The sequence below is a fragment of the Mustelus asterias genome, chromosome 25, assembly GCF_964213995.1.
Source record: "Mustelus asterias chromosome 25, sMusAst1.hap1.1, whole genome shotgun sequence".
Classification (NCBI taxonomy): domain Eukaryota; kingdom Metazoa; phylum Chordata; class Chondrichthyes; order Carcharhiniformes; family Triakidae; genus Mustelus; species Mustelus asterias.
The window spans coordinates 10,819,177-10,841,460 of record NC_135825.1 but is presented as its reverse complement, the minus strand read 5'-3'; the positions used below and the strand labels follow the sequence as shown (position 1 = coordinate 10,841,460).

The window sequence follows — 22,284 nt, the reverse complement described above, 5'->3', positions numbered from 1 at the left end:
CAACATGATGCAATATTTAACCACCATTCACTGGGTGGTATTCTCCCACAAAAATTCTAAGTGTTGAATTCGCGGGAAAACTGGAGTAATTCATGCTGTTTTTTTTTCAGTGGGAGTTCAGAGAAGAATCTCCCACACTGCAGAGGCCACCAGTGTGAATAGCATTAGATTTCAGGGGGCGGGACCCAGTCCCACCCAGGAAACTGAAACCAGCAGGTCTCTGCGCAATGGTCCCGAACTGTCAGCCCCCCCAGTTTGGCAGCGTTATGCCAGCTCTAAATCCAGAATCAAGATCACAGAATCCCACATAATCCCTACAGTGCAGGAGGCCGCCATTTGGTCCATCGAGTCTGCACCGACCATAGTCTCACCCAGGCCCTATTCCCGTAACACCACATATTTACCCCGTAAATCCCCCCTGACACTAAGGGGCAATTTAGCATAGCCAATCAACCTAACCCGCACACTTTGGAGTGTGGGAGGAATCCAGAGCACCCAGAGGAAACCCACGCAGACATGGGGAAAACATGCAGACTCCGCACAGTGACCCTAACCGAGAATCGAACCCAGGTGCCTGGCGCTGTGAGGCAGCAGTGCTAACCACTGTGCCACCATGCCACCCCAAGATGTGCAGGTTAGGTGCATTGGCCATGCTGAATTGTGCCTGCGTGTCCCATGATGCGTAGGTTAGATAGATTAGTCATGGTAAATGTGCAGAATTATGGGGATAGGGTGGGGGTAGCCAGGGTAAGATTCTCTTTTGGAGAATTGGTGCAGACTCAATGGGCTGAAAGGCTTCCTTCTGTACTGTAGGGATTCTATGGATAGTGATTGTAGAGGCTCCAGCATTCTTTCCATCACATGGCTGACCAGGAATCTCTCTCACTTGTACTGCAGCCATTGGCATGTGCCACAAGGACTTGCAGGTTGATACTCAACCTGTTTTGCAGTCCTATGAATGCACCTTCCTTGACAGGTTCTATATTAATCTAAAAATAGGAAGGATTCATAGAACAGCAGATTAGACCTCAGATTTTAAACCAGTAATTTGAGAAGTTTTAGCAACAGGCAAAAGAAAGAAAAGGGCAGTGGAGGAAGGGCAAGATCTCTTTCCAACATAGTGCAGGGAATCAAAAAACAGCCAATACTGCAGAGGCATGGGGAACATGGTTATAAGCTAAGCTGTCGATGCAATAGAGTTAACCAAACAAGGAATGCTTTCAATCGAGGGATTAGAAGGAGAGCAGATTGACATGCAACCCAGTAAAGCCTTGTTCAGCTGCAGGATTCGAAGGAAAATGAATCAATTTCCCAATTCAGCAAAGGAATGAAAGGGATACGTATAAAAATAACTTGTACTGTGGGGAATTTCAGCCCCCCCGAAAAGAGGTGGATTTGGGTCTAGCGAGACAATCAAATGCAAACGATCTCAAGCTTGAATCTAATCCACTCACTTTCACTTGGATTTGGGAAGGGAGGAGGGTGAGGCATGGAGTGGACCAACCCACTCCTGGAATAGAATACGGGTCGGTCGTTCATTTATGCACGAGGCTACGAGCTTCAGATTTTCTATCTCTCTCTCTCAGCTATAATGCCGCCTGATTTTTCTTTCTTGGGCCATTAAAGAGAGGTGAGGACTGCTGCACGGAAGAGCCAAGTGCACTTTCAAGCACTGCTTGAGGGCCAAGAGAAGCAGAAATTCTTCCTACCAACCACCCAGCAATCTGCCCCCATTATACCCACTTTCCACCGTGTTTAAGAAAACTCAGATTTCCAGGTAGCCCGAGCAGAAGTCTTCCCCTCCCTCAACTTGGAATTCTGCCGCAGGAACAGAAGGTTCAGACGGAACGTGTTGGGATTAACATAGAGAGGTTATTTCCCAGACTGGGAAACACATGGCGCAGCCTCAGAAGGAGGTTCGGATTATTTAAGACAGTGGTGAGGAGAAATGTCTTAACTCACGATTGTGAATGTTTGGAATTCTCTATCCAGATGTTTCTGGAGACTCCATCATTGAATATATTCAAGGCTGGGATATACAGATTTTTCTCTCTGCCTTAACTAAAAGGTCTTGAGCTTAATCCGGTGCAAAGAAATATATAGAAAATGTTCTTTATTCTCATTGCTAACATTCTGCAGGAAAATGTGCAATTTCTTAAGTGCTAAACCCAACCCTTGTCTCATTGGAAGGAACTCTTCAAATGCAGACAATAAAAATATAACAAAACTTAGTCCAACTTATAAATCAAAGAAAGGGTTTAATAAAGAAACTTCATTACTCCAAACTTTGGGCCTCGCCCTGGGCCACTCCAAGCTCCCCCACAATTCCCAACAGGTTCTTATTTATAGTGAGTCAGCTGACCATCACATCATTTTATAAACTGGTTCCATGGTTTACTGGGTCAGCTGACCCTTACAGCTTGTTACCATTGGTCACATTATATCCAATACAAAATTGTCACCGGTTACATTCTAAGAACCCTTTGATCATTTTATTAAGAGATTACTTTAAAATCATCTCGGATTAATATTCTGGACACCCTTGGATTTGCTCTCGTGTTTTATCTGTGTGTAGTAACGGAGTGATTGGTGACCACCAGGTTTGGACAACAATAAACTATTTATTATTGACGGTACTGTGCCTTTAAGAAGTGTATTTGTGTCATGTTTCTTGTGACGGGACTGTTTGTGTTTCAGCTCTGATTACGATGCCGTTTGCCTACACCCAGCAGCCCACATGCCAAGCATGCAGAAGAATAATTGCTCCTAATTATTGGGGTGTTTATTTTAATCTGAGTTAACGCAGTTTTGTTAATTTTAGGGTTGTCCCCTGGGGTTTTCAGGGTAGGGTTTAATTAGGATGATTGACAAGAGAAAGTCATATACGGATTGGAGCTAGGCTTACAGGGAGATGAGCAGGCAGTTGCTGTTTGAATTTAAAAGGAGCAGCTCTTTCATAGAATCCCTACAGTGCAGGAGGAGGCCATTCGGCCCATCGAGTCTGCACCTACAATAATCCCACCCAGGCCCTATCACATAACCCCATGTGTTTACCCTAGCTAGTCCCCCTGACACTAAGGGGTAATTTATCTTGGCCAATCCACCTAACCCGCCCATCTTTGGAGTGTGGGAGGAGACTGGAGCACCCAGAGGAAGCCCATGCAGACACGAGGAGAATGTACAAACTCCACACAGTCAGTGACCCAAGCTGGGAATTGAACCCGGGTTCCTGGCGCTGAGAGGCAGCAGTGCTAACCACTGTGCCACCGTGCCGCCCCCCTCTCTCTCTCTCTGTGGAAATTGAAGTCTGGGAGCTGGTTTCCAGCTAGAGCTGGAAAACAGGTTTCCCTCTCCGGAGGTCCGCAAAAGGCAAGAGATGTTTTCTCCCTCTCTATCTCTCTGGAGTTCTGCTGTTGGAAGACTGGAGCTTCTTTGAAAGCCCTAACTTTATCTTCTAATGGCCCTTGTGCATCCCCTCTAAATTTTCTAAATGGAGAAAGGCTTCGGAAATCTGAAGCACAAAGGGACTTGGGAGCCCTGGTTCAGGATTCTCTTAAGGTTAACATGCAGGTTCAGATGGCAGTTCAGAAGGCAAATTCAATGTTCATTTCTAGTGGGCTCGAATACAAGAGCAGGGATGTACTGCTGAGGCTGTATAACGCTCTGGTCAGACCCAATTTGCAATATTGAGAGAGTTTTGGGCCCCATACCCAAGGAAAGATGTCCTGGCCTTGGAGGGGGTCCGGAGGAGGTTCACAAGAATGATCCCAGGAATTAAAGGTTTGTCATATGAGGAGCGGTTGAGGAGTCTGGGTCTATACTTGATGGAGTTTAGAAGGATGAGGAGGGGGATCTAATTGAAACTTATAGAATACGGAGAGGCCTAGATAGAGTGGACGTGAAGAGAATGATTCCACTAGTGGCAGCAACTAGAACTTGAGGGCACAACCTCAGAGTGAAGGGACGCTCCTTTAAAACTGAGATGAGGAGGAATTTCTTTAGCCAGAGGGTGGTGAATCATTGCCACAAAGGGCTGTGGAGACCAGGTCATTGAGTGTCTTTAAGACAGAGATAGATGGATTCTTAATCAATAAGGGGATCAAGGGTTACAGGGAGAAGGCAGGAGAATGGGGATGAGGATCATATCAGCCATGACTGAATGGCAGAGCAGACTTGATGGGCCAAATGGCTTAATTGTGCTCCTGTATCTTATGGTCTCTATATTCCGGATAATCTATCTCATTTGCGAGAAAGGTGAACTTTTCTCTTTAACCACACTCCAGCATTTTGGAATTTTTTAATGTAGTATCCGAGTGATTGGTGACCACCAGGTTTGAACAACAACAAACTATTTATTCGAACACCTACACTCATATACAAAGTGCTAGGATATGCTCCCGACTTCTGCAGCTCCAGGATCCATTCCACCTGGGAAAGCCCACACTCAGCTCCGGGATTCCTGCTCTTCAGTCCAATTGGCCGATTGGGTGAGGGGGGGGGGGGGCGGCACGGTAGCACAGTGGTTAGCACTGCTGCTTCACAGCTCCAGGGACCTGGGTTCGATTCCCGGCTCGGGTCACTGTCTGTGTGGAGTTTGCACATTCTCCTCGTGTCTGCGTGGGTTTCCTCCGGGTGCTCCGGTTTCCACCCACAGTCCAAAGATGTGCGGGTTAGGTTGAGTGGCCATGTAAAATTGCCCCTTATTTTCCTCAGATGCGTAGGTTAGAGGGATTAGAGGATAAAATATGTAGGGATATGGGGGTAGGGCCTGGGTGGGATTGTGGTCAGTGCAGACTTGATGGGCCGAATGGCCTCTTTCTGCACTGTAGGGTTCTATGATTCTATGATTCAAAGAACAAAGAACAAAGAACAATACAGCACAGGAACAGGCCCTTCGGCCCCCCAAGCCCGCGCTGCTCCCCGGTCCAGGATTGAATCCTGAATCCAGGATCCCCGCCCAATTTTCCAGCCTATCTACATACCAATATCCTATCCACCGAGCTGTCCCTCACAGCTACGATGCTTTGTTCATTACAACCTATTAACTTACCCCCACCCCCCCATTCCAGACCATGTGATCTCCAGGGAGAGGCGAAAACCCAGAGTGAAAAACCCCAGGGCCAATATGGGGAAAAAAATCTGGGAAATTCCTCTCCGACCCCCTGAGGCGATCGAAACGAGTCCAGGAGATCACAATGGCCCCGATCGGAAAATGCTTCCCAACCCTAGTCATTTCCACTTCCACGAACACCATATGAATTCCCTGCCCCCGAGACAGGTTCCCAACTATCCGCAGTCACTGCTATCCATGTGATTGTGACTTAACATGTCCCGTGCCAAAGAGAGAAGGGAGATGTGGTGTAAGGGCTGTGGTATTTGCCATGTGACCACACAGCTCAAAGTTTATCCATCCAAGCCACAGATTCGCATGTAAAAAAACATTCACCTGCTTTTTGTAATTTTAAATAATTACATTCCTGATTTGGTGGTTTTCCGTCAGGAAAAAGATACAAAAGTCTGAGGTCACGTACCGACCGACTCGAGAACAGCTTCTTCCCTGCTGCTGTCAGGCTTTTGAATAGACTTACCTTGCATTAAGTTGATCTTTCTCTACATCCTAGCTATGACTGTAACACTACATTCGGCACTCTCTCGTTTCCTTCTCAATGAACGGTATGCTTTGTCTGTATAGCGCGCAAGAAACAATACTTTTCACTGTATGTTCATACATGTGACAATATAAATCAAATCAAATAATATTTAGATGGAGGGTCATCCTGTTACCCAGAGGATGACTTTGTTCTGGAGCTTGGAGGGAGATGATTTTTAACTATATAAAAAAAACCAAATGAATATTTCCACTGTATGTGCGACAGGAACTCGAAGGGCCAAATATTTAATAACATGAGATAGAGGGGAATTTTCTCATTCTGCAGTGGGAGAGAGAAAAATGGGAAGGAAGCAGTCGGTTGCAAGGGCAGCTTTCTCCAACATATTGTTAGCCAAATAGTCAAAAATAGGTTCGGGGCAGGTTCCATGATGGGCGCCCAATTTAAAAAATAGAAGCCCCAACCACCACGATGCAACCACCATCCCAAAGGAACACCCCCCCACACAATACCCACCTCCCCCCCACAATGGAACACCCACCCAAACAATACCAACCACCCTCCCCTCTCTTCCCTCCTCCCACCCCATGGAACACCATCCCCAGCAATGATTTTATAATGGTGGGACATCTCTTCAAATTCCATCCAGTGCCTGGATGTTACTCATGCAGTGCAGGCCAGTGCCTCTGAAGCCTCCGAGACATCAGGCAGACAATTCTGGCAATTGGCCAGAACCGAAATCATGACTGGAGTCTGTCGCTTTGTCCGTTTGCCAGGCTGAGAACAACCAACAATATAAAGCACTGTGAGAAAGCAAGCTTCGAAACCAGCCGGTGCAGACCATTCACATTGCTTCACCAAAAGCAACTAAAACCCTTCAGAGCCAATTACAAGGCTCTTAATAAGATGGAGGAGGTCTTTCCATCAGCTCAAAACATGCAGTATTTCAGAGCCACGGGGAGGAGTGGGACTATGTGCAGCAATTCTCTCAAAACCACCCAGCGCTGTACAACACTTCAGTAATGGCAGAACACTGGATGGAGGGAGGTGCCATCCTTTGACCGAGTCATTAAGGCAACAGCAACTGGTCAATGTACAAGGTCACACATACCGGGCCAAGGGGGTGATATAGAAACCAATCCACACAATGAGGAAAGGAAAAGCTCATCTTTATGAAGGTCGCTGGTATATAGTTCGTCGAGTTAATGATTAAGAATAGCAATGGAATAGGGTGATCTGCCAAGGTGTGGCAAAATGAAGGAATACCATATTAGGAATGGGGTTGTCACCATTCCAGGACTGACCCAGGATATTCTGCTAGACATTGCTGCAAACAGCCAAACTCAGAAGCCAGGAGATCAGTAAGATAAGCCTTTTCTTCCTTCTATTATGATGTAGTTATGGAAATATTGGAGGTGGAGAAAACGAAAAAGGCTTTGGTTGCATGGGCCAATTTCTAAAATATCCTTTCATGAGATGTGAGGGTTGCCGGCTAGGCCAGTATTTGTTGCCCATCCCCAAATGCCCTTCATCTTCTTGAACCCGCCGCCGCAGTCCATGTGGTGTAGGTACACCCAATGTGCTGTTAGGGAGGGATTTCCAGGATTTTGACCCAGTGACAGTAAAGCGACGGCCAATACATTTCCAAGTCAGGATGGTGTGTCGCTTGGAAGGGTACTTCCAGGTGGTGATGTTCCCATTTGTCTGCTGCCCTTGTCCTTTTAGGTCGTAGATATTGTGGGTTTGGATGGTTCCATCAAAGGAGAGTTGCTGCAGGGCACCTTCGAGATGGTACACACTGCTGCCAATGTGCATCAACAGCGGAGGGAATGAATATTTACGATGCTGCATGGGAGGCTCATCAAGTGGGCTACTTTGTCCTGGGTGGTGTCGAGCTTCTCGAGTGTCGTTGGATCTGCACTCATCTCATTGGGCGGCACGGTAGCACAGTGGTTAGCACTGCTGCTTCACAGCTCCAGGGACCTGGGTTCAATTCCCGGCTTGGGTCACTGTCTGTGTGGAGTTTGCACATTCTCCTTGTGTCTGCGTGGGTTTCCTCCGGGTGCTCCGGTTTCCTCCCACAGTCCAAAGATGTGCGGGTTAGGTTGATTGGCCATGCTAAAATTGCCCCTTAGTGTCCTGGGATGCGTAGATTGGAGGGATTAGTGGGTAAATGTGTAGGGATATGGGGGTAGGGCCTGGGTGGGATTGTGGTCGGTGCAGACTCAATGGGCCCAGTGGCCTCTTTCTGTACTGTAGGGTTTCTATGATTTCTATGATCTAGACCAAGTGGAGAGTATTCCATCACACTCCTGAGTTGTGCCTTGTAGATGGTGGACAGGCTTTGGGGAGTCAGGAGGTGAGTTACTCACCAAAGCCTCTGACCTGCTCTTTAAATTTATTCATTGGACTGGGGAAATCGCTGGCTGGGCCAGCATTTATTGCCCATCCCTAGTTGCCCGAGGGCAGTTGAGAGTCAACCACACTGCTGAGAGTCTGGAGTCACGTATAAGCCAGACCAGGTAAGGATGGCAGATTTCCTTCCCTAAAAGGGACATTAGTGAACCAGATGGATTTTTACGACAATCGGCAATGGTTTCATGGTCATCAGTCAATTCTTAATTCCAGATATTTTTTATTGAATTCAAATTCCACCAACTGCCGTGGCGAGATTCGAATCCAGGTCCCCAGAACATTAGCTGCATTTCTGGATTAATAGTCTTGCGATAATATCACTAGGCCCTCGCCTCACACCGTATTTATAAGGCCGGTCCAATTCCATTTCTACTCAATGGGAAGATCTAGGATGTCGATGGTGATCCAGTGATGGAAATGCATTTGAATGTCATGGGGAGTTGATTAGATTCTCTCTCATCAGAGATGGCCATTCCCTGGCACAAATGTTACTTGCCTCTTATCAGACCAAGAATGAATGTTATTCAGGTCTTGCATATATGGGCACAGATTGCAGCAGTATCACAGGAGTTGCAAATGGAACTGAACACGGTGCAATCATCAGCGAACATCCCACTTCTGACCATAAAAGGCTCACTGACGACAGTCACTCACCTCAGCACGATGGCAGTGATTAGCATTGCTGCCTCACAGTGCCAGGGACCCGGGTTCAATTCCCAGTTTGGGTCACTGTCTGCGTGGAATCTGCACGTTCTTCCCATGAGTGGGATTTCCTCCAGGTGCTCCGGTTTCCTCCCACAGTCCGAAAGATGCGCTGGTTTGGTGCACTGGCCATGCTAAATTCTCCCTCAGTAAGCCCGAACAGGCACCGGAGTGTGGCGACTAGGCGATTCTCACAGTAACTTCATTGCAGTGTTAATGTAAGACTACTTGTGACACTAAAAAAGTGTAAACTAAAAAAAACCTCTCAAATTCAATTCCTTTGTCAATGTTCAGACCCAGACCGCATTGGGAGCAGGAGTCAAGTGGCTCTAGTGGAACCCAACTTTGACACTCAAAAGCAGGTTAATGCTGTGTAAGCGTTGCTTGATAACTTTGCTGTGACTACTTCCATCACTGTGCGGTAGATCATGCATTGGCTGATGGGGGGGGGGGGGGGGGGGGGTGGTACAGTATTAGGCTGGTCCCACTTTTTGTACAGCTTTGCGGCCAACAGATACTTTCACTAGTGCCTCAGAGAATGCACTGGCTTCAAAAACCATTCAGGGGAATGTAATGCTTCTTTGCTAATGTAGACTTTCATTGTAGACCAGGACCAAAAATCTACTTCAAGGTTCCTCAAAAAAAGGCCCCACGAACTAAACTGAATGAATAGGAGAAGCAGGCCATCTCAAAACCATGAAAAGTTATTGAAACCGACACACGGGGAAAGTGCACCAATCTGGGAAAAACAAAGAGCAATTCAGCAAAAGCTCCTTCACCCTGAATTCCACCAAACATCGAATAGAGGGGTGGACACAAAATTCAAAATGGCTGCTTTCCAAAAGAAAATTCTCCAAACCAACATGTTGTCTTAAACATTCGGACTTGCTGTTGCTTGAATCACTTTGCTGAATGGGGAAAATAAGATTGTTGCCAAAGTAGAGTTTTGGAAAGGCGATTTACAAGGCGTGTGCACCAATAGATTACACACCATCTATCTCTCCCAGGGACTCAACTCAGTTGAATGAAACCATGATTACGACTAACTATAAAAATGTGGAAGTGTGAAAACAAGTTTGGAAAATGACCCAAAAGCAAACTGAAGGCAGAAGATCTGGTGATGGAACTTCCAGGGATATGTCCAGGGTTTGGAAGTAGCAGGGAAAATGATCAGCTAAACGGACACTACAGGTTCCCAAGGCACACCATTGGACTGTTGAGAACATCGCAGGAACATATCTAACGGAAGGTAAAGTCGTCATAGTCCCAGATGACAATAGGCTGCTTTCCCTATTAAGGGAGAGCTGACTGGGGGTGTTTTTAAGCTGAGGATCGCCACACCTCAGGCGAGGGGCAAGGTTGAGAAGGCAGGGCCATCATGAGAAACCTCAGCTGGTACAGGAATTGAACCCACGCTGTTGGCGCCGCTCTGCATCACTAACCAGCCAACTGAACTAAACTCACCCCCAACCCCTCAAATGTTTAACTACACCTTTTGTTACCCTCATGCTGTCTGGAAAAAGGTGATGCGATGACAAAGGAGGGAGCGAGAAGCAGCTAGGGGGCAGGCTCGAAGGGCTGAATGGTCTATTCCTAGGTAAGTCCTTATGCTCCTCTGACTGCAGTGTAGCAGGTGCCACTTGCAAATTACAACCTCATTACCATTCACGGGCGAAGGGAAATCGGAGATCCAGAAAAAATTGGGCATTTCCTTACCTAGGTGTAATGTAACAGAGAGCCAAGTGCTTACATGCTACTGTGTGTTGTTCCAAGAATTGGTTCCGCCTTCAAAAGAAATTTCATCCCCAAACATTAGCTCTTCCCTCCCTTGCTTTGAGGGGTTCGGGCTTGCCGGGACTGAATCAGTCCAATGAGCGCAAACACATTCTATATTTCATTTCTTTGAAGGTGGTGGGGAGAGGGGGGCAGTGGAGGAGAATAAAAACTCAACAAATGGTCACAGGTGTTACAAAGTCGATGGTTGACGTAGGTACAAAGAACATTTCACTCTGGAGTGTAATGATTGTCCTGATGCTTTTGGAAGACATCATGAAAACAAAAATTAGTGAAACTAAATTATAAGAGAAATTGAATATTACTCAGGAGTTCCAATTTGCAATCTCTGTGAGGTTCCTTTTTTTAAGGCCTGTATTGCAAGAGTTAATGGCAATGAACATACCCCAACAGCCGTTAAACAGCACCGCTAACAGATAACCCATATTGTTACTCAACGAGAGGAGTCCCAGTGCAGGTTAAACTTATGGCGCCTTCAAGACTGATAAACAGCTGGCGGGCCGCCCCAAGTATTAGTGTCACAACATCCTTCGACATAAATCTAAGAATGAAAATGTCATGGCTGCATCACGGTATGGGCAGCACGGTGGCAAGCACTGCTGCCTCACAGGGACCCGGGTTCGATTCCCAGCTTGGGTCACTGTGTGTGTGGAATTTGCACATTCTCCACGTGTCTGTGTGGTTTTCCTCCGGGTGCTCTGGTTTCCTCCCACCGTTCAAAGATGTGCAGGTTAGGTGGATTGGCCATGCTAAATTGACCCTAGTTTCGGGGGGGTTAGCAGAGTAAATATGTGGGGTTACGGGATAGGATGGGATTGTTGGCAGTTCAGGCTCGATGGGCCGAATGGACTCCTTCTGTACAGTAGGATCCTATGAGTAACTTCCCATCAACAATTTGCAGCATCAATGCCGAGGCCTGCTTTTACAATGTAAACTGTCTATGTAAGCAGTCACACTGTAATTATACCCTCCACCCTGGGTGGTGCTCTAATGCCTTTTGAGGTTGTCAGCTCCTCAGCCAAGAATGCAAAGTGCCTCCAATGCAAAAACTCGCTTAACTGCTTCCCAAATTACCACTTACCTGTAAATAATCTAAAATTAGAAAGGAGGACAGAATGTAGGTCTTCAAAATGGCAACTGAACTATGTCCGTGTGTCCTAGTCCTTTAATCCCATCTCATCCATTTAGTCTGGATTCCCTGCATGCAACTCCATGGCAGATGGGCTAGGATTTAAACGAAAAAGACCCAAAACCTGTGCACAGGTTTGCTGATGATAACAAAAGGGGAATCGCCAAGAATATCGGTCTTTAATGGGCTTGTAAAATAAATAGATATATAGAAATATGAGCTCGTGTATTTTGAGAGTGAGATAGAAGATGGAATATTCTTTAAGAATGGGATATTTGATGACTCTGTGCTTTCAATGGGGAAGTCAATGGTTGGAAACTCTTGTGGGCAAGGAATCTAAACAGCACGCACAGTTGGGGGAAAAAGAAAGTAGAAAAAAAAATTCATCCCTGAATTGATCTTCTAATCCAATTCAATTTGATGGCCATAATTAGTAATACCAGTACCTCTGAAACTGTTAACAATTATAAATAATTGAAATGGAACTACTTAGTAATAGTCGCAATCCTTGTAAGGCTTAGTCATCAGAAGTAAGAAAAGATCTCCACATTTTTGCGGTTTCAAAAAATGAAGTTAAAATAGATAGTTTGAGAATAAATAGTTTTACCCTAAACTGCTTACTCACCTAAGATTCTCAGCTAAGAACTTCATTAGAATTGCCCCCTGCTTGCCTCCCAAAAAAATGACTGTTCCTGCTTCTCATCTCCTCCCAGTCTACCAACACGGAATAAATGGCGATTACAGTTGATTTGATTGAATTGGAATAAAAATACAGTCAAACACAATTTGGTCTTGTTTTGTTGGACTGTCCAAATGCACCCCAACATTTCCACACAGTTCCTCACTAAAAGACAAGAGTAACTATTCAGAGCTGTCGAGAGGACTAGAATGCAAAAGCAGAGATGTACTGCTGAGACACTATAAGGCTTTGGTCAGGCCACTTTTGAAATATTGCGAGTAATTTTGGGTCTTGCATCTAAGGAAGGATCATAGAATCATAGAAACCCTACAGTGCAGAAGGAGGCCATTCAGCCCATCGAGTCTGCACCGACCACAATTCCACCCAGGCCCTACCCCCACATATTTACCCGCTAATCCCTCTAACCTACGCATCTCAGGACTCTATAAGGGGCAATTTTTAACCTGGCCAATCAACCTAACCCGCACATCTTTGGACTGTGGGAGGAAACCGGAGCACCCGGAGGAAACCCGCGCAGACACGAGGAGAATGTGCAAACTCCACACAGACAGTGACCCGAGCCAGGAATCGAACCCGGGACCCTGGAGCTGTGAAGCAGCAGTGCTAACCACTGTGCTACCGTGCCGCCCCAACCACTGTGCTACCGTGCCGCCCCAATGAGCTGACTTTGGAGAGGGTCCAGAGGAGGTTCACAAGAATCTTCCCAGGAATAAAAGGCTTGATGGAGAAGGAGCGTTTGAGGACTCTGGGTCTGTACCCGATGAGTTTAGAAGGATGAGGGGAGATCTCATTGAAACTTACAGAATACTGAAAGGCCTAGATAGAGTGGGGATGGAGAAGATGTTCCCATTAGTAGGAGGAAAGATTAGGATCCGAGGGCACAGCCTCAGATTAAAGGGACGACTCTTTAGAACCAAGGGAAGGAGGGATTTCTTCAGCCAGAGGGTGGTGAATCTGTGGAATTCATTGCCACAGAAGAGGCCAGGTATTTAGTGTATTTAAAACAGAGATAGATAGGTTCTTGATTGGTAAGGGGATCAAAGATTATGGGGAAAAGGCAGGAGAATGGGGTTGAGAAACAGATCAGCCACGACTGAATAGCAGTGTAGATACGATAGGCCAAATGGCCTAATTCTGTTCCTATATTTTATAGTTTTATGTTGTCAGGTCAGGATCAGACTCACAATAGCAGAAATGAAAGGGCAACAGCTCTCTGCATTGTCCACATGGCGCGAATGCAGGTATAGAGGCTACGTGATGAGTAAATGTTGGTACCTGAATAGAGTTGGTTCTCCTAAATGCCGGGGGTCAAGTGCCATTCCGTGTATGAACTCGTAACAGAGACCATTCTGAAAAGTACAATAGAGCTTCGGAGCACAGCCGTTGGCGTTGAGGACCAGGAAGCTCTTCAGCTCATTGTCCCGATCCACAAACAGCTCAGTCTTGTTGCCATAAATTCTCACCAAGACCACGTCTTCCATTCGGTTCTCCACGTAGCAGCCAACCAGTTTGTTTGTGATTCCGTCTGTAAATAACTGGAAGAAACAGGAGTTTACCGTTAGCCACGCACCTGGTGAAAAATTCGGCTGGCCGCGATCGCAGTGGGTACCACAACCAAACGGCAATTACCAGTCCAGAATCATAGAATCCCTACAGTGCAGAAGGAGGCCATTTGGCCCATTTAGCCTGCACCGACAACAATCCCACACAGGCCCTATCCCCTTAACCCCATGTATTTACTCTGCTAACGCCCCTGACACAAAGGGGCAATTTAGCATGACCAATCCACTTATCCCACACATCTTTGGAGTGCGGGAGGAAACCCGAGCACCCGGAGGAAACCGAGTCCTGCATCAGGGTCAGACAATATTAACTGTGCTTCTTTTATCTCGTTTTTCTCACATTATTTGCAATACATGTTTATCACCAGGCGCCTCACACTGTTTGGAAGTCAACCTTTCACCTTCCCAACATTCCTGCTCCACCCACATCCTCCTCAGTGAAGCCTCACTCCCACCTCTGTTTACCTTTGAGTGTTCACTGCACAAACACTAACCCACCTTTACTCTGATTCCCCCACCAGAAAATGGGTCACCCAGATTCATAGAATCCCTACAGTGCAGAAGGAGGCCATTCGGCCCATCGAGTCTGCACCGACCACAATCCCACCCAGGCTCTACCCCCACATATTTACCCGCTAATCCCTCTAACCTATGCATCCCAGGACTCTAAGGGGCAATTTTTAACCTGGCCAATCAACCTAACCCGCACATCTTTGGACTGTGGGAGGAAACCGGAGCACCCGGAGGAAACCCACGCAGACATGAGGAGAATGTGCAAACTCCACGCAGACAGTGACCCGAGCCGGGAATCGAACCCGGCACCCTGGAGCTGTGAAGCAGCTGTGCTAACCACTGTGCTACCGTGCCGCCCAGAACAGATTGTTCTGCTTGAATGGATTTTAAAGGTGGGAGTGGTAGGCCAGGCATCTAAACCTCAAAGCACAAGAGAGTGACTAAATATTTATTTACTGATAGGATGACCTAATTTGACATCTTTCCCTCCTCCGCATTCAGTACATTCATAAACACAGTCCTCCAAAGATGTGTGGGTTAGTTTGATTGGCCATGGTAAATTGCCCCTTTAGTGTCAGGGGCACTAGCAGGGTAAATACGTGGGGTTACAGGGATAGGGCCTGGGTGGGATTGTTGTCGGTGCAGGCTCGATGGGCTGAATGGCCTCCTTCTGCACTGTATTTGGCTACTCACTCAACGTGTCTAAATCATCTTGCAGGCTCTAAACATCCTCCTCACCACTCTCATCACCAAGTTTCATGTCACCAGCAAACTTGGGAAAACAACATTTGATTCCCCCATGCAAATCATTGATTTATGTTGTGAATAGCTGGAGCCTAATCACTGATCCCTACGTGATCCCACTAGTCACCGCCTGCCACATTCACTCTAGTCCCATGTCCTTCAATGTCGAATGGAATTTTTCCCAAAATCTGGCAGTGGAAGCTTCAGACGGAAAACCAGCGTGTATCACGCCAGGCGCACAGCCGAGTTTTCACTCCACATTTTCTGGCACTCGGTGCGCAGAGAATCTGGGGGAGGGGCGTGGTTTGTGCCGTCACTCTGGCAGGGCGGGGCCTGATAGCGTCAGCAATGTCGGCTCCACAGACCTCAGGGCACCATCTTCAAAGGGCACCCCATCTGTGAGAAAGGTAAACTCCCTCCTGCTCCGCCACCAAGCATCAGGGCAACCCTCCCCCACCACCACATGTATCGGGGTTCTCACCCCTGCCCTCCCTCCCCACCAATCACACATAAAGGGGATCTCCCTACAATGAGGCTCCGCAGAGAACCTGCCTGATGGGCACTGCCAGGTGCTAAGAGGCAGTGCCAGGGCAAGTAGCAACTATTCTAACTATAACTGTATGGGCGGCACGGTGGTTAGCACTGCTGCCTCACAGCACCAGGGACCCGGGTTCGATTCCCGGCTTGGGTCACTGTCTGTCTGGAGTTTGCACATTCTCCCCGTGCCTGCGTGGGTTTCCTCCGGGTGCTCCGGTTTCCTCCCACAGTCCGAAAGATGTGCTGGTTAGGTGCATTGGCCATGCTAAATTCTCCCTCAGTGTACCCGAACAGGCAGCGGAGTGTAGCCACTAGGGGATTTTCACAGTAACTTCATTGCAGTGTTAATGTAAGCTTTACTTGTGACACTAATAAATAAACTTTATTCTGCCAATTACATCCTCAAAAAACTCCAGTTGGTTTTTCAATCATGATTTCCATTTCATAAATCCGTGCTGACTTTGTCTAATCCTATCAATATTTTCCAAGTGTCCTGTTATCACATCCTCAACTCTCCATTGACAACCCTACAGGAATTTTGCCCTGGAAACTCCAGTAATTACAGATTAATCTCCAGGACTCTGCTACTAACAACGCATGAGACAGGGGAAAATAGCAGTGATAAACAAAACTGTTTCTCCAATTATCTTTGGATTTTAATTGTGGTCTTCTGTTACGAACAAGCGTCAGATCAAGCCCAGGATGGAACACAGTGCCATATCTTGTCAGCTTGGATCTTGTTTGTCTCTCTTGTGGGGTCCATGAATTGGATTCAATTGGAATTTGAATTTGGTTTTGGGAGCAAGCAAGGAATGGGTTTGGGTTTGCCCGATCTACTCTGAGCATTGGCTCTGTATCTTCTAAGTTAAAGTTTAAAGTTTGTTTTATTAGTCACAAGTAGGGTTACATTAACACTGCAATGAAGTTACTGTGAAAATCCCCTGTTGCCACACTGTTTGGGTACAATGAGAGAGAATTTAGCATGGCCAATGCTCCGAACCGGCACGTCTTTTAGACTGTGTGAGGAAACCGGAGCACCCGGAGGAAACCCACGCAGACACGGGGAGAACGTGCAGACTCCGCACAGACGGTGACCTGAGGCCGGAATCGAACCCGGGTCCCTGGCGCTGCGAGGCAACAGTGCTAACCACTGTGCCACCGTGCTGAGTAAAACAATAAAAAATATGAGTTGCAGGTGGGGAAAAGCCGGTTTATGGACAGTCTGCCTGTTCTGTTTCCCCATTGGCCGAGGGTAGTTGTCCATTTGCAGGATTGACCAATACTGTGAGAGAGGTCATGTTTCATCAATGAACCCTCTGGGAGGGCAGCCAACCAGACTTAACAACTCTGCAGCCAGCCAGGGGAGGATCAATGATGCCTTGCTGATGTCAACTACATCCAGAGAGCAGTTAATGAAGGGAAAAAACCTTAATTCTGATGGGGCTTTTGACCAAAAATGTTTAGAATCTATAAATATCATCCCATCATAATGTAAACAGACTAATAAAAGTGAAGGAAGATTACAATTATGGTGTGACTTCTGTGAATAAATACTGTCTGTTTTGCAGCTGGTAATTATTCTCAACTGAACACACGCACCGCCCGTCTGGCTTAATGCATTAGCCCTGCACCATCAAATTAAAGTTCCATAGCTACCAACAGGGTGCTGAAGAGAAGGGTGGCGAGTGAGAGGGAGGGGGAGAGAGAGAAGTGGGAGGGAGAGAGAGAGAGAGAAGTGGAAGGGAGGGAGCAGAGTGGGAGGGAGGGGGAGGGAGCGAAGGGGGAGGGAGGGCGAGGGAGAGAGAAGTGGGAGGGAGAGAGAAGTGGGAGGGAGAGAGAAGTGGGAGGGAGAGAGAAGTGGGAGGGAGAGAGAAGTGGGAGGGAGAGAGAAGTGGGAGGGAGAGAGAAGTGGGAGGGAGAGAGAAGTGGGAGGGAGGGGGAAGTGGGAGGGTGAAATGGGGAGGCGGATTCCCAGGTATGATAAGAATGCAGGTGGGATACTCGCCTTTATTAGCTGACGCTCAGAATACAAGAGCAGTGAGGTCATGCTGGAACTGTTTAAAATGCCGGTCAGGCCACAACTGGAGTACTGCGTGCAGCTGTGGTCACCACATTCTAGGAGGTATGTGATTGCACAAGTGCAGAGGAGATTCACCAGGATGCTGCCTGGGCTGGAAGGTCTGAGCTAGGAGGAAAGCTTGGATAGGCTGAGTTCTGTCTTCCTCAGAACAGCAAAGGTTGAGAGGGGCTGATAGAGGTGGAGAAGATTCTGAGCAGCATAGATAGGGTGGATAGGAAGGAGCTTTTCCCCTTAGCAGAGGGGTCAATAACCAGAGGGTGGCGGGACTGAGGAACTCTCTGCCTGAAAGAAACTGCCATAACATTTAAGAAGTATTTAGATATCACTTGCGCTGCCGTAACCTCCAGGCCTGTAGGCCAAGCGCTGGAAAATGGGATGAGTGTAGTCAGATCTTTGTTGACTGGCATGGACATGATGGGCTGAATGGCCTCCTTCTTCTAGCAATCTGTGAATCCATGGTAACATTTTACTGTTATTCTCCTCAGGACAAGAAGAATTCACAGTGTGTGGGAGCTTTGTTACCTACAACAAGATCCTTGTAAGCAGGGGAGGAGGGGGGGGTGGGGGGCGGGCGTGGGAGAGAAGGTAGATGAACAAAGGGAATTAGTTCATAAGGTATAGATGCAGAATTAGGCCATTCGGCCCATCAAGTCCACTCCGCCATTCGATCATGGCTGATATGCTCCTCATCCCCATTTTCCTGCCTTCTCCCCATAACCCTTCAACCCATTACCAATTAAAAATCTGTCTAACTCCTCCTTAAACTTACTCACTGTCCCAGCATCCACCGCACTTTTGCTTAGCGAATTCCACAGATTCACAACCCTTTGGGAGAACTAGTTTCTCCTCAACTCTGTTTTAAATTTGCTCCCGCTTATACTAAGACAATGACCCCCTGTCATAGAATTGATGGGGAAAAACTATATCATCTGACAGGGAGCCCAGAACTTGTGAGCATTACCTTAAAATTAAAGTGATCGCTGTAAACACTCCTTGACACACAAGGTGGTGAAAATCTCAACACAGAATTTGAAGTAGGAGGAGGCCATTTGGCCCTTCAAGTCTGCTCCATCATTCATGGTTAGCACTGCTGCCTCACAGCGCCAGGGACCCGGGTTCGATTCCCGGCTTGGGTCTCTGTGTGAAGTTTGCACGTTTTCCCCCGTGTCTGCATGGGTTTCCTCCGGGAGCTCCGGTTTCCTCCCACAGTTCAAAGATGTGCGGGTTAGGTGGATTGGCCATGCTAAATTTGCACCTTAGTCTCAGGGGGACTAGCCAGGCTAAATGCATGGGGTTATGGGGATAGGGCCTGGGTGGGTTGTGGTCAGTGCAGACTCAATGGGCCAAATGGCCTCCTTCTGCACTGTAGGATTCTATGATTATGATCATGACTGATCATCCAACTCAATAGCCTGATCCCACCTTCACTTTATATCCTTTGATCCCCTTCACCCCAAGAGGTATATCTAACTGTTTCTTGAAAACATTCAATGTTTTGACCTCAACTGCTTTCTGTGGTAGTTAATTCCACAGGTTTACCAATCTCTGGGCGAAGAAATTTCTCATCTCAGATGTATAAGATTTAGCCCATATCCTTAGACTTTGACCGCTGGTTCTGGACACCCCCAGCCTGTCTAATCCTCTTAAAATGCTACAAGTTTCTATGAGATTTCCCCTCATTCTTCTGAATTCCAGCAAATATAATCCTAACCAACTCAATCTTCCCTCACGTCATTCCCGCCATCCCAGGAATCAGCCTGGTAAACTTTCTCTGCACTCCCTCTATAGCAAGAACGTCCTTCCTCAGAAAAGATGACCCAAACTGCACACAATATTCCAGGTGTGGCCTTACCAAGGCCCTGTATAATTACAGCAAGACAGCCCTTCTTTCTCCGGTGCTGGATTTTGTTTATTTGTTCATGGGACGTTAGCGTCATTGGTTGAGGCAGCATTTATTGCCCATCCCTGAGGGGAACTAAGAGTCAATCAATTGCTGTGGGTCTGGAATCACATGTAGGCCAGACCGGGCAAGGACAACAGATTTCCCTCCCTAGAGGACATTAGTGAACCAGATGTTTTTTTTCAACAGTCAACAATGATTTCATGGACATCATTAGACTCTTAATTCCTGATTTTTATTCAATTCAAATTTTACAATCTGCTATGGTGGGATTCGAACCTGGACCCCCAGAGCATTACCTTGGGTCTCTGGATTACTAGTGCAGCGACAATACCACTATGCCACTGCCTCCCCTTTAATCCCCTAGCTATGAAGGCCAACATACCATTTGCCTTCTTTACCGCTTGCTGCACCTGCATTCTTACCTTCAGTACAAGGACACCCAGGTCTTGTTGCACATTCTCCCCTCAATCTATAATTCTCTCCCCTGTTAAGGCTGGAGGGTCAGTAGAAAATTCCAAACCGGAGGTCAATGGATTATTGTTGAGCAAAGATACTAAGGATGATGAACCGAATGCGGGTAGATGGTATTAAGATACAGATCAGCCATGATCTAGCCAAATTGCAGAACTGTCTGGAAGGGATGAATGACCTACCTTTGTTCCCGTATCCACTTGATCAGATAGACCAATGGCTCAAAGTCTCGGCCATTAAGCAACAGACGTTGCAGTGATATCATGCCTCATCTCGTTCTGCCATTGAATTTATTTGTAATTCGATTTTAGTCAGAGGGGAGATTCGCCAAGAGCAAGTGAAAGTGAGCCTGGGATTTTGGAATCTCGGTGCTCAGAGTTCAAGTGGGAGCTGGACAACAGCTCCGATACCTGAATAATCTCCAAAGCAAAGGAGGACCAATGCTATTCAAATTACCATAGTTACTATTTGCACAAGAATAAAAAGAGAGGAAGACTGGTTCACTTAGAAACTTCATGTTCTTTTTGGCAGCCTCATCATGTTCAATGATTTGACAAATATTATCTACAGACATTCCCAAGAGGAAAATGCAGCAATGACGTATTTTTATCTTTTTGGACCATTCCCAATAATTGCAAGCAAGGTCATCTTCTTCCACCATGGCCCAGACTCAGCTTCCGCCGCCTTCTCACCAGGCTCCACGCCCCACTTGATTACCCCTCAACTTTTCCAAGACACATCCTGACCTGCGTCAAGTCCAGTTTGCCTTCTATCCCAGCATTTACCCTCCATGTTCACCAACGTAGAGAATTGAAAATGCTTACATCTTTTTTAAAAAATTGTTCTCAGTGCGCGGGCACCGCCACCATCTCTCGTTGCGCGGGGAAACCGGTGGTACTATGAGCCAAACATTTCAGAGAGGCAATCAAGTCTCAACCATATAGTGTGTTAGCTTTTATTAACAGGGGGTTGGAGTTTAAGAGCCGTGGGGTTATGCTGCAACTGTACAGGACCTTGGTGAGACCACATTTGGAATATTGTGTGCAGTTCTGGTCACCTCACTATAAGGAGGATGTGGAAGCGCTGGAAAGAGTGCAGAGGAGATTTACCAGGATGCTGCCTGGTTTGGAGGGTAGGTCTTATGAGGAAAGGTTGAGGGAGCTAGGGCTGTTCTCTCTGGAGCGGAGGAGGCTGAGGGGAGACGTAATACAGGTTTATAAAATGATGAAGAGGATAGATAGAGTGAACGTTCAAAGACTATTTCCTCGGGTGGATGGAGCTATTACAAGGGGGCATAACTATAGGGTTCATGGTGGGAGATATAGGAAGAATATCAGAGGTAGGTTCTTTACGCAGAGAGTGGTTGGGGTGGGGAATGGACTGCCTGCAGTGATAGTGGAATCAGACACTTTAGGAACATTTAAGCAGTTATTGGATAGGCACATGGAGCACACCAGGATGATAGGGAGTGGGATAGCTTGATCTTGGTTTCAGATAAAACTCGGCACAACATCGTGGGCCGAAGGGCCTGTTCTGTGCTGTACTGTTCTATGTTCATATTGCTATGGGACTGGAGTCACACACAGACTCGATAAGGACAGTAAATACAAGGATAATACAAGGACAATGATGGACGGGTCTGGGTTTAATAATCCCCTCCACACCCCTATTTTTAAGTTTTTTTAAAGTTTATTTATTAGTGTCACAAATAGGCTTACATTAACACTGCAGTGAAGATACTGCGAAAGTCCCGTAGCCCGTTCAGGTACACTGAGGGAGAATTTAGCATTGCCAATTCACCTAACCAGCACGTCTTTCGGACTGTGGGAGGAAACCTGAGCACACGGGGGAAGCCCACACAGACACAGGGAGAACTTGCAAACTCCACACAGACAGTGACCCAAGCCGAGAATTGAACCTGGGTCCCTGGCGCTGTGAGGCAGCAATGCTAACCATTGTGCCACCATGCCGCCCTCCAATCTTTCTCCGATCTCCTCCAGCCTTACATCCCAGCCTGCCTCCTGCAACTTGGACTACACTTCCAGATCTGGTAAAGCCTTCAACAATATTGTTGTTATGACTGGGAAATAAGAACATAAGAACTAGGAGCAGGAATAGTGTGACA

The 22,284-nt window shown here is 46.9% G+C and overlaps 1 protein-coding gene across 3 annotated transcripts in view; it reads right to left on the bottom strand.

The window, feature by feature from the left end:
- LOC144511789 (ethanolamine kinase 1-like) overlaps positions 1–22,284 on the bottom strand; it is an 81,283-nt gene that overhangs the window by 46,011 nt on the left and 12,988 nt on the right. For all 3 annotated transcript variants that reach the window (XM_078242118.1, XM_078242117.1, XM_078242119.1), the window contains exon 2: positions 13,625–13,884. In XM_078242118.1, the coding sequence (XP_078098244.1) occupies positions 13,625–13,884 (260 nt within the window). The remainder of the gene's footprint in view (positions 1–13,624; positions 13,885–22,284) is intronic.